The sequence below is a fragment of the Mesoplodon bidens genome, assembly GCF_964165515.1.
Source record: "Mesoplodon bidens genome assembly, chromosome: 10".
NCBI lineage: Eukaryota > Metazoa > Chordata > Mammalia > Artiodactyla > Ziphiidae > Mesoplodon > Mesoplodon bidens.
The window spans coordinates 28,280,603-28,293,084 of record NC_138172.1 but is presented as its reverse complement, the minus strand read 5'-3'; the positions used below and the strand labels follow the sequence as shown (position 1 = coordinate 28,293,084).

Genomic DNA, 12,482 nt, shown 5'->3' with positions numbered 1-12,482 from the left:
TTCAGCAAGAGAGAGAAGAATCTCTCTGATTGGCTGGTGTCTCCATTCCCAAACATATGTATCGCTGGGGCTAGACATACCAGCCTCATAAGATTGGTATAAGGACACCACCAGCTACTATTGGCAGAGCACCTTTTTCAGCTCTGGGTGTAGTGCTTTTTAAATGCCTGATAACGTAGTGGAAATTTGTTGCCAAGTCTCTGTTTTGGTAATCATCACACCCACTCCACCTGCTAGGTCACGAGTCATGGATTGGACAACCACGTCATGTTGCCCCCATCCTTGCCAGGTCCAAGGGTGGGCCTTGTTTGACTTAAGCCGGCGAAATCACTGTAAACTGCGTCCCTGGCCCCAGTGGTATGTGTGGGAATGGGAACACAGTTTTTTTTTACTCATTGTCTTGATTTGTGAGTGATTATTCAGAGTGAATTAGCTCTAAGAAGCATAGAAGACAGGTACATAAGATGTTTCCCATATGCATAGAAAATAAATCAGTCGAACAATTAGGAAACTTTTTAGTGGGTATGTGGTTGAGCCTCAGTTTCCTTGTCTGTAAAATGGAGTTTAAAATACCAGCCTCATAGGATCATTGTGAAGGTAACACAAGTTACTGTGAACAGACAAGGAAGCTGAGCAATTGTTTATTTAGTATGCTTTAGTGGAGGGAAAAATAGATTAGGAGACTAGGAGATGGGAAATTTTATTTTTGATCCGTAGAAGCTTAGAATGGTCAACTTCCTGAGGCTCTGAATGGCTCATCTGCAAGAGTATAGGATGAATTGGACAATATGTATCTAAACCTTCATCTTACTTTAAAAATGGTTAGTAACTTAGGTTTTGACTTCGTCATTCAGGACCAAAGAGCATGCATAGATGACACCAGGTTTAGTTTGGTAATGTGTGTTTGGATTTTACAAGATTCCTATTTCCCTCTAAAGGGCTCATCTCTGTGGAGGAGCTTTGTTCAAGCATTGTCTCTTTTAAAGCCAGTCTTTGCAATTAACGTGCAAGCATAAAGTACTTTACATGTTTCCTAATTTTTCTTCATGACCCATCACGTTGTCAGCAAAGCTAATGCCATCATGGTGAGGTGATTATTATTATCACTACTCTGACTAATTTGGAATAATGTATTGTGCTTTCCTGGTGCCATCTTAGTCTTAAACTGAATATGAATATACAGTTCCTCTAACCATTTTTCTTGCTTTTCAAAGGCACACTTGATTTTGTTTGGGTGCATTTAAATATTAACACAGACAGCTGGGATGTATTGTTTGAAGTGCAGTTCCAATTCATTTTGGATTCTGGGCACCTGTGATACTTGTCTTCTTACACATCAGTGCATTCAGGTGTGGGCTCACCACAAAAGAAATTTGCATCCATGAAGTAGCTGGGAGCGGAGGGCTTTGAACACTGTAGCAGGCAGATGGAAGCTCTCCATATTGGGGTAGGAGATTGGATTCATTCTGCGTTTTCAAAGAAATACATCATTAAGCAGTGTTTCTTTTCTGAACATTGCTGGCCTTGGAGGGTTTCAAGCTTCATATCTTCAGATATAACAGGTGACTATCTGGGGTCCAAAGTATGTGGAGGACTGGTTCACACCGTGGGGTGCCTTCCAGGCCTCAGACCGTGCTGTGTTTGGATGGCAGAGGCCTGAGATTTGTGGCAGGCATGCTTGTATTCGGTTCCTTGATCTGCTGCACACTCAGCTGTGTGACCTGGGACTGGTTACTTAGTGTCTCTGAGCCTTCATTCCTCCATCTGTAAAAGAGATGGAATGACCCCTTGCTTGATGAAGATCAAATAAGGCTAGAGGCCCTGTGCACCTAGGACATAGGCTTATGTATATAGTTGGAACCAGAACCGTGGGTTCTAGGCCTACAGTTGTATGACCTTGGGCAAGCCTAAGTTACTCAACTATTCTAAGCTTCAGTTTGCTTATCTGAATGGACCCATTATTGAGACATTGTATCTACTGCCTGGTGGTTCGTTGGGAATTATATAAGATAATGTATGTAAACTGTTTAGTGCATCTTAAGTTCATGGCACAGAGAGAAGGCTCATTGTAAGCTATTATTAGTATTAATAATAATCCTGGTAATCTCTCTAGGTTCTCCTGTAGTTGTTTTTCTGTAAAATCAGGAGGTTCTGTTCAGTTACCCCCAAGGTCTGTGCTTCTAGGTGGTCACTGGGCTGTGTGCGTTTGACACCCCTCCTGTGTCCAGCGGGGTGATGATTTTGACTCACCGCGGCTCTCCTGTCTTGCAGCATTGACAGAAGGCTACATGGGGGCCCTGCACGAGAACAGACAGGGCAGTTCGGCGCAGATCCGCAGGCGCAAGGCTTCCGGCGACCCGTACTGGGCCTACTCGGGTGAGTTGACTGGTTCCCACCGCGATCATACAGGCCAGTTCACATCCCATTAAATTCACTCGAAAGCACACTTTTAATCACTCTCACGCCTGATTTCTGTTTGTTCAAACCTTTTGTAGTTCACTAAAAGTTGAAATATTCAAGCCTGTTTTTCCTCAAGGTGATAAGTACCTTAATTTATCTCTCCCACCTGTTTTCTCAACCTGCTGTTTTCCCCTCAATTTGCATTTATTTCTGAACTTTACTTGTTAATGAATTATTGTACCAAACTTGTAATTTTCCGAAAGACGAGACCTTTTCTTGTCTCTTCCCAGTGGCTGTGATTTCAGAGAGCAGAAAATATAAGCCTAGTCTTCAGCTGCTAAATAGCTGCTAAATATTACAGTGCGTCACATATCAAAATGACCTATTATGCTTTAATCTAAGAAACGCAACTTTATTTTCAAATCAGATCTTCTTAGTTGAATGTATTTCAGCCCTCTACGGTGTTTCTGTAGTTTGTTTCATTTTTTTTTTTCACATTTCTCCTTTGAGCCAGTGAAGAGAGAGAGCATTGTTAAAACTATGTTGAATGCTACATTGGAAATAATTTTCTTACATTTGAAGGGGCAAAACAACAACAACAACAAAAAGAAGATCTGCAAGAATATATAGGCCTTTCTGGCTTATGCTTCTAACAACTATCAAAAATAAGATAGGTGGATTGTTATTTCTAAAAGAGATTTTGGTGCACAAAAATACATGGAAAATGTAGTGCAGCTAATTAAGGAGGAATGCTTGAGGAAGACAGACCACTTTGGAAATCACTCTAGCACTGAATAATTCAAATTTTTGTATGAAAGTGCTTGGAGGCATGGAGTATTAGTCTTAATAATAAATCTGTGCATTATGCAATGTTGTTGCATGCAGAACTGAAAGGTGTTATTTTCATAATGCTACTCTGGTTTTAAACCCTGAGTTTCCACCTGCAAATCCTGTTAAATTCATGTCAGTGTAAAATTTATAGGCCTGATCTTTAATTACACCTTATCTATTGGCTTTTTGCATCCTTTTGTCTATTGATAAATCTCCTGCCCCTACAGGGAGAATAGTCTATCTGTTTTGTTTTGCAAGGAACAGATAGTGATTCTGAAGTCTTCCATCACACCCTGTTCCTTGTGATTAGAATTATCTAATTAGAGCCTTTTTGTCACCATTTCTGATAAATGAAGGAAATTGGGAGATGAAGGCCGAAATTACATATATATAGCTTCTTGCCAAGAAACCCAAAGAAAATTTATCGTTTTGTACTCTGTGGCTCTGATATCAGTTAGGAAGAGCATAAAGTGGCCTGCTATTTACAGTTCATCAATTTCGAATAATAATGCTGTTGGGAAATTGGAAGTTATATCCCATCAGCATCTACAATTGCAAATGACAGTGAAGGAGTGAAGGGCCCAAAATTGTTCCCATTACTTAGTTAAGAATGGACATAATTAGTGCAGTCTTTAGGATGGAGCATTTGTTGATATTCTTAACTCTGCTGGACGTAATGAGTCTCCATTTTGTATTTCTGGAATGCATTGTGTCTGGATTTGGGAACTGTTTCTGTCGGTAGAAGGGCTACTAGTTCATCTTCAGCAGGTTGGCGTGCTCTTCTATAAAGATCCCAGTAGTAAATATCTTGGGCTTTGCAGGGCATATGGTCTCTGTTGCAGCTACTCAAGTCTGCCTTATAGTGCAAAAGCAGCCATAGGTAGATGGACGAACTGTCTGTGTTCTGATAAAAACTGATTTATGAACAATGAAATTTGAATTTATTATAATTTTCATGTGTCAGGAAATCTTATATTTTAGACTTTTTTTTCCCTCAACCATTTAAAAATAGAGAAACCATTCTTTTCAGGTTGTACTAAAATTGGCGGCCGGTTAGATAGGGTCCACAGGCCATAGTTTGTCAACCTCTGTTTTAGTTGTTTTTTTTTTTTTCCTGGAATCAGGAGAAGACAGTCATTTGAAGAATCCCCCAGAAGGCTATAGACTGGCTTGGAAGAACCAGTGGAGTAACTTGCTAGGTGTAATGGAAAAAATAAAAATAAAAGAAGAAAAGAATGAGAGAGGTATCAATTGATGGTTTATAGTCCTATACTTTAAACACCTTCCTGAAAATTCCATGGTATCCGTGGTTATTTTCAGCAAAGTAGTGAAATATTGGTTCTCATGTCAAGATCACTTGGGATCCTTTAGAGACACTCCTTAGCATTTGGCAAATAGATAAAGAAAGGGCAGGAAGGAGTAAGAGTTGTTGCCTGTCACCTTTGGTACTTCAGACAAGGGCCTTAAAACCACAGTGTACCAGATGGTGAACTATGAACTGCAGGTATTACCTCTAAGTATAAATGTTGCTTGGAAAGTTGGACTGCCAAAAGAAAGGTCATTATTTGCAGAGGGGAATGGTTTTAGATTTAGCGGAGGTGAAGCAGGCCACTTCTGAAAGATTGATTTAATGGTCCAGATTTTAATCTCATGACTCTAATTCACAAGTTTGTCTTAGTTCTTCCTAAGATAAAGGCATTGGTGCGTTGGGGGGTATTATATGTGAGAGTGTGAATTTTAAAGTCACATAGACTATGGTCCAAATGTAAGGTTTATCTCTTAATATCTTTATGATGTTGGGAGGGCATTTACCTGCTTGGAGCCTCAGTCTCCCCTTCTTTGAAATAGGAATAATTAATAGAACTTCCCTCATAGAGATGTTAATGGGAATGAAATGAGAGGATGTGTGTGAAAAATTTAACAAATCCCTGGTATAATGTACCTAATATTACTTCTTGCTGTTTTTGACACTATTAGTACTTTTGCTACTGTTGATATTGTTGTTATTGGAATTCTCAGTTGGGTGCTATGATTGACAGTGGGTGATCCCTAGGTCGAGCTAACTAGCTAAATTCTGTCAGCCATAATTCACAAGAATTGCCCATTTGAGATGTGGGAATGAAGGTTAAGCAAAAACTATCCTTAAGGTCAGGGCTTGGCAGACTACAAACCAACAGCTGTTTTTGTGAGTAAAGTTTTATTGGAACACAACCACATTTGGCACTTGCTGATGGCTACTTTCATGTTACGACTGCAGTGTTGAGTAGTGGCCACATAGACCTTTGACCAAGAAGCCTAGAATATTATTATCTGGCCCTTTACGGAGAAGGTTTGCAACTCCTGATCACACTGATACAGCCTGGGTTATTGAGCAGATGGTAGCCTGACTCATAAACAAAACTCTTCAGAGATTTGGAACATGTCTCTGTTTTTTCTGGCCTTGCATTTCCCTTGAGCTGAAATATCCCCAGTAAATGTTCTAGGTAGCATCCATAGTGATTCTGGTGGTCCTGCTCTTGGAAAGTACAGGGAGGGACAAAGATGAGGGAGTGATGTGCTTCAGGAGGTGGAATGGGGAGAGAGGAGTGGGTGTTGGTGGTCCAGGGGCCCCTGGGCTCTGGTGTCCGGTGTCCTAATCATTAGGTTGCCTTTGGGTACAGGGTGGGTTTTTGGTGAATGATGCTGGTCTGATTATTCTGGTGGCATCCCACCTGGTCACTTGAGAGTTGCATAAGTATTTGAGCTGTGGAGAACTTATTTTAAGGATATTGTCATGATAGCATTTCATTGATATTAGTGTAACTTATCCCTTTAGGACTAGCTGAGTTATTTCAGTTTCACTGCATCACCTTGGATAATGTCTACATCCTATTTATATTTGAAATGCTAAACAACTTTACTTTCATAGGCTTATCAAATGATGCCATTGTGAACACCTACAGCTTTAGGATACAGGACTGTTTACTGAGGAGCCTGGAGACAGGTGTTTTAGTCCCATTGTGCTCATCTGAGGATAGGTTATCTCTCTGGTTCTTAGTTTTTTCTACTCTAAAAAGGAGTGCTCATAATATCTGAGTTCAACTTGAAAATATCACGCATAAGAGATATGAAGCAGAACATAAATGTAAGATTATTATTATTAACTGTTAATAATAGCAGTGTGATTTCAAGATTGTTTTATATCTTTGGATTTATTTTCCTTATACCAAGAATAGGGAAAAGGGGGGAAAGACCTTTGATATGTCTCATGCAGAATTACACAGAAAAAAAATAAAAGCAATAGTTTTGAGAGTATCTCATTGGGAATATTACAACACTCTCTCTTCTGTTAGTTTTCTTGACTAAGATACAGATATTTTTTCTGTGTTACATGAGGTGATGACAGCCCATGAATTTTGGAGTTCGCCCAGAACTTCTGTAATTATTACACAAAACGTAACACATGCTAGGTAGGTCATTGTTGCCAGAAAGGGAAATGGGAAACAAATTTGGAGCAAGTTCAAGTGGAAATTTGAGGCTTTTTAATAGATCTTTATTGGAGTATAATTGCTTCACAGTACTGTGTCAGTTTCTGTTGTACACCAAAGTGAACGAGCCATATGCATACATATGTTCCCACATCCCCTCCCTCTTGAGCCTCCCTCCCACCCTCCCTATCCCACCCCTCTAGGTGGTCACAAAGCACCGAGCTGATCTCCCTGTGCTATGCTGCTGCTTCCCACTAGCTGTCTATTTAACACATGGTAGTGTGTATATGTGGATGTTACTCTCACTTCACCCCAGCTTCCCCCTCCCACCCCATGTCCTCAAGTCCATTCTCTATGTCTATGTCTTTATTCCTGCCCTGCAACTAGGTTTATCAGTACCATTTTTTTTTTTAGATCCCATATATGTGTGTTAGAATATGGTGTTTGTTTTTCTCTTTCTGACTTGCTTCAATCTGTATGACAGACTCTAGGTCCATGCACCTCACTACAAATAACTCAGTTTCGTTTCTTTTTATGGCTGAGTAATATTCCATTGTATATATGTGCCACGTCTTCTTTATCCTTTCATCTGTTGATGGACATTTAGGTTGGTTCCATGTCCTGGCTATTGTAAATAGTGCTGCAGTGAACCTTGTGGTACATGTCTCTTTTTGAATTATGGTTTTCTCAGGGTATATGCCCAGTAGTGGGATTGCTGGGTCATATGGTAGTTCTATTTTTAGTTGTTTAAGGAACCTCCATATTGTTTTCCACTGTGATTGTATCTGTTTACATTCCCACCAACAGTGCAAGAAGGTTCCCTTTTCACCACACCCTTTCCAGCATTTATTGTTTCTAGATTTTTTGATAATAGTCATTCTGACTGGAGTGAGGTGATACCTCATTGTAGTTTTGATTTGCATTTCTCTAATAATTAGTGATGTTGAGCATCTTTTCATGTGCCTCTTGGCCATCTGTATGTCTTCCTTGGTGAAGTGTCTATTTAGGTCTTCTGCCCATTTTTTAATTGGATTGTTTGTTTTTTTGATATTGAGCTCCATGAGCTGTTTGTATATTTTGGAGATTAATCCTTTGTCTGTTGTTTCATTTGCAAATATTTTCTCACATTCTGTGGGTTGTCTTTTTTTCTTGTTTATAGTTTCCTTTGCTGTTCAAAAGCTTTTAAGTCCCATTTGTTTATTTTTTGTTTTTATTTCCATTACTCTAGGAGGTGGGTCAAAAAAGATCTTGCTGTAGTTTATGTCAAAGTGTGTTTTTCTTGTGTTTTCCTAGTCTAAGAGTTTTATAGTGTCTGGTCTTACATTTAGGTCTTTAATCCATTTGGAGTTTATTTTTGTGTATGGTGTTAGGTAGTGTTCTAATTTCATTCTTTTTTTTTTTTTTTTTTTTTTGTGGTACGTGGGCCTCTCACTGTTGTGGCCTCTCCCGCCGCGGAGCACAGGCTCCGGACGCGCAGGCTCAGCGGCCATGGCTCACGGGCCCAGCCGCTCCGCGGCATGTGGGATCTTCCCGGACCGGGGCACGAACTCGTGTCTCCTGCATTGGCAGGCGGACTCTCAACCACTGCGCCACCAGGGAAGCCCCTAATTTCATTCTTTTACATGTAGCTGTCCAGTTTTCCCAGCACCACTTACTGAAGAGGCTCTCCTTTCTCTGTTGTATGTTCTTGCCTCCCTTGTCATAAATTAGGTGCCCAAATGTGCGTGGGTTTATCTCTGGGCATTCTATCCTGTACCATTCATCTATATTTCTGTTTTTCTGCCAGTACCATACTGTCTTGATTATTGTAGCTTTGTAGTATAGTCTGAAGTCAGGGACCCTGATTCCTCCGGCTCCCATTTTTTTTTCTTAAGATTGCTTTGGCTATTCGGGGTCTTTTGTGTTTCCATACAAATTGTAAAATTTTTTGTTCTAATTCTGTGAAGAATGCCAGTGGTAGTTTGATAGGGATTGCATTGAATCTGTCGATTGCTTTGGGTCATATAGTCATTTTCACAATATTGATTCTTCCAATCCAAGAACATAGTATATTTCTCCATCTGTTTATGTCATCTTTGATTTCTTTCATCAGTGTTTTATAGTTTTCTGAGTACAAGTCTTTTGCATACTTAGGCAGGTTTATTCCTAGGTATTTTATTCTTTTTGTTGCGATGGTATATGGGACTGTTTCCTTAACTTCTCTTTCTGATTTTTCGTTGTTGGTGTATAGGAATGCTAGAGATTTCTGTGCATTAATTTTGTATCCTGTGACCTTACCAAATTCATTGATTAGTTCTGGTGGCATTTTTAGGGTTTTCTATATATAGTATCATGTCATTGGCAAATGCTGGCAGTTTTACTTCTTCTCCAATTTGTATTCCTTTTATTTCTTTCTCTTCTCTGATTGCCGTGACTAGGACTTCCAAAACTGTGTTAAATAAGAGTGGCAAGAGTGGACACGTCTTTGTCTTGTTCCTGATCTTAGTGAAATTCTTTCAGTTTTTCACCATTGACTCTGATGCTTGCTGTGGGTTTGTCATATATGGCCTTTCTGAGGCATTTTTATAAAGCTCTGTTTTCTCTCCTCCCCCTCAAAGACTTGGGGAAAAACAGGTGGTGGCTTCTCCTCCCACCCCTTTTTAGCTTACCCTGTTTGGTTTTCTGCACTTTTAATAATGGATATCTCATGTTTTTCTTGTGTAGACAGATTCTACACAAGAAGGGGGATATTTCTCACTGTTAGAGGACTTCAAAATTGAGACATGCCATGACCAAAATTCTTTGTATGAAGTGTCTGCTGTTGCACTGGGTCAAGCAGGATTATTCTAACAGGCATTCCTTTTGTGGCCAGGAAATTGTGGGAAGAGATCTCCAATGTCCTTTCTAATTGTCCTGGGGTTTGATGACTTGCTGAGCTGTAAAATGGAGATAAAAGGACATACCTTGTAGGATGGCTTTGAGGATTAGCAGTAATATATGTAATCACCTGGTATAGCTCTTAATTATATGACACTTCACTACACTATTCACATGAACATCTTGTATTATAACATGCATGTGTGTGTGTGTGTGTGTGTGTGTAATTTCCCCAGCTAAATGTAGAGTTTTTGAGGACAAAGATTATAGCTTATAATTCCTTGTTCTTCCTGCTTTGTACCAGAGTATCTCATTTTGTAGATATTTGGTGCATATTTTTTAAGTGGGTGAATAGATGGATGGATAAATGAATTCATGCCAGAGTCTGTGCTTGTCTGTGCTTGGGAACTCACTAAGGGGATCATGCCATGAAATCCAGATAAATCAGTGGGTGATTTACAAAAGGTTTCACTGTTGGATCCTTTTAAGTAAGGAGCTCCCCTGGTGAACTTAGGATATAATTAAATTCCACCAAGGTGGGGAAAGTGGCAGGGGTGGGTGTGATGGTGGTGGGATGAATTGGGAGACTGGGATTGACATATATACACTAATATGTATAAAATGGATTACTAGTAAGAACCTGCTGCATAAAAAAATAAAATAAAATTCCTAAAATAATATTTCCATGCCTATTTTTAATAATGTCTATACAAGGTAAAGCAAAATACAGATGCCTGCCAAAGTCTGCTTCTGTCATTAGAAAAATAGAAGGCACTATAGAACCTTAATGTTAATATTGTCATTATTTGCCCCTCTTTTAATGCCTCCTACGAAATCTCTTAAGGGAATCATTTCCCCAGAGACATTCCCTTTGCGATAGAGACCTTCTGGTCTGATGGGACCACACTTTTGAGATTCATTCTCCTAAGTCCCAGCTCAAAGGTATCTCTACCCAACCCCCACTGTCTTAACTCATCAGTTTCCCCTTTATTTTTTACAATTAATTTCTATCTTCTCTACAATTCCCTATTAATCTATTTACAGTTTTTTAAGTAGAAGTTATTTATTTCTTTGTTCAAGATACTTATTAATTGCTTACTGTGTGCCAGGTGTTGTGGTATAATGGGATGGGCCAGAGAAACTCCTCAGAATTGCTACTGCCAGGTACCAGTAAAGATGGGCAGGTGTTTGCTAGGACATGCAATGGCCTGAAGACATTCAATGGCCTGGCTGTGACTGGGAAGCTGGAAGCAGCTCAGTAGGTCTGGAGCATGTGGTAGAGTGGAGCAAGTTAAGGGAATAATGCAGAGTATTGGAGGTGGATCAGAAAGCATCTTAACAGGATTCTACTAGTGACTTAGAACATCTTTTTGAGGGTGACAGGGAGTCATTTAAGGATATCATGCTAGAAATGGACTAATTTGCTTTTATGTTTGAGTCACAGCACGAGTTGTAGGGGTAAGGATTGGTTAGTAGGGGAAGAGGGCAGGGTGAGAAACGATGAGAAGCAATGAGGTTGTATCATCAGGAATTTGAGAGTTGAAAGAGCCCATGGGAATTCATTATCATTAGTATATGGAAGAGAAAGCAAAATGAATTATCTGGGATGATCCTCAGGATGATTGAAGATGGCATTGCATTTAATTTAAAATGAGTAAATGAGGAATGGTGGGTTGGTTATAAAGATAAAAAATTTGGACTTGAACCTATTAAGACATGGCATAGTGTTTTGCTCATATTTTTTACATCCTTTAAACTTTATGCTCCTTGAGCAGAACCTTTATCTGTAATTAATCTTTGTATCTCCCTGTTCCTACCTAAATGTTTTGGAATAGGAGGGCTTTCAAGGTAGAGAATACATTGTAGGACAAGCTGTTTCTTCCTATAGGTATTCTTTTTTTCTTTTACACTTGATCAAGGATAGATTGGGTGAGAAAAAACACATATGGTCACACACTAATCAGGACTTTATGTATAAAAGAGAAAAATGTGGTGCCATATGCTTAAGGTACCTCGATCATTTTTCAATGCAAAGTTTGGCTTTTTTTTTGCTCCACTGTTTGAATGAAATTACTCTAGTGTCTTAGAGATGTGTTCTTTATCTTTATCTTTTTCTTTCTTTTTTAACCTTGTTCTAATCCTTGCTACTTGAGCTCTAAAGTTTCTTAGCATCTTCTCTCTGGAGATGGTTTCACAAGTATTTGTAAAGCTAATGGACGCTATTGTACGTTATAAGAGGACATCAGTAAATTCTTTAGGGTCCTTGTGACCCTTGGAAAAAGCATATTAGGAAGATGAAATATTGTTCAGTGCTGGGTTGGTATCAAGTGCTATGTAACAGCGTTAACACTTTAAATTGTTGCTATGATGAGAAGCTTAAAACATGAGTAAATCGAAGTCTAAGTGTTTGGGTTTTAAATTGGCTCTGAAGGTAGTGGGTTGACGCAGCCTTTTTCAAGGGCTCTTGGGCAATACCTGTGAAAATGTTAAATATTGATAGTCTTTGATCCAGCACTTCTGCTTCTAGGAATTTGTCTTTTAGAAATACTTGTACATATCCCCAGTGTGGCGTTCTGAGTGTAACAGCTAACCATCAGTAGGGACTTGGGTAATTTTAGTACATTCTTATGAAATGGTTAGTAAACATCTACCAAAATGAAATAGGTTGAGTGACAAGATATATAAAAATGATTTGGATAATAAGGTCCCATCAAGAAATAGAACTGAGAAGTTTGGAGACTATACGCAAAAGTTAATTGTGATTATCACTGAGAAATGAGGTCCACTGCTTTTTTAAAATTTATATTTCTATAATATTGTTAGTATCTTATAGAATTATATCTAGAATATTTTAATTTCTTATACCAGTACATTCATAATATTTCCTAAAAGAATCCTTTTATTTTATAATAGATGGCTGAATTGTAT

General features: G+C 39.0%; 1 protein-coding gene across 4 annotated transcripts in view; it reads left to right on the top strand.

Annotated features, from left to right (window-relative positions):
* The window catches only part of PTPRG (protein tyrosine phosphatase receptor type G), a 749,834-nt gene that overhangs the window by 180,216 nt on the left and 557,136 nt on the right, over positions 1-12,482 (top strand). For all 4 annotated transcript variants that reach the window (XM_081245085.1, XM_081245083.1, XM_081245084.1 and 1 more), the window contains exon 2: positions 2,272-2,376. In XM_081245085.1, the coding sequence (XP_081101211.1) occupies positions 2,289-2,376 (88 nt within the window). In that variant the 5' untranslated portion in view covers positions 2,272-2,288. The remainder of the gene's footprint in view (positions 1-2,271; positions 2,377-12,482) is intronic.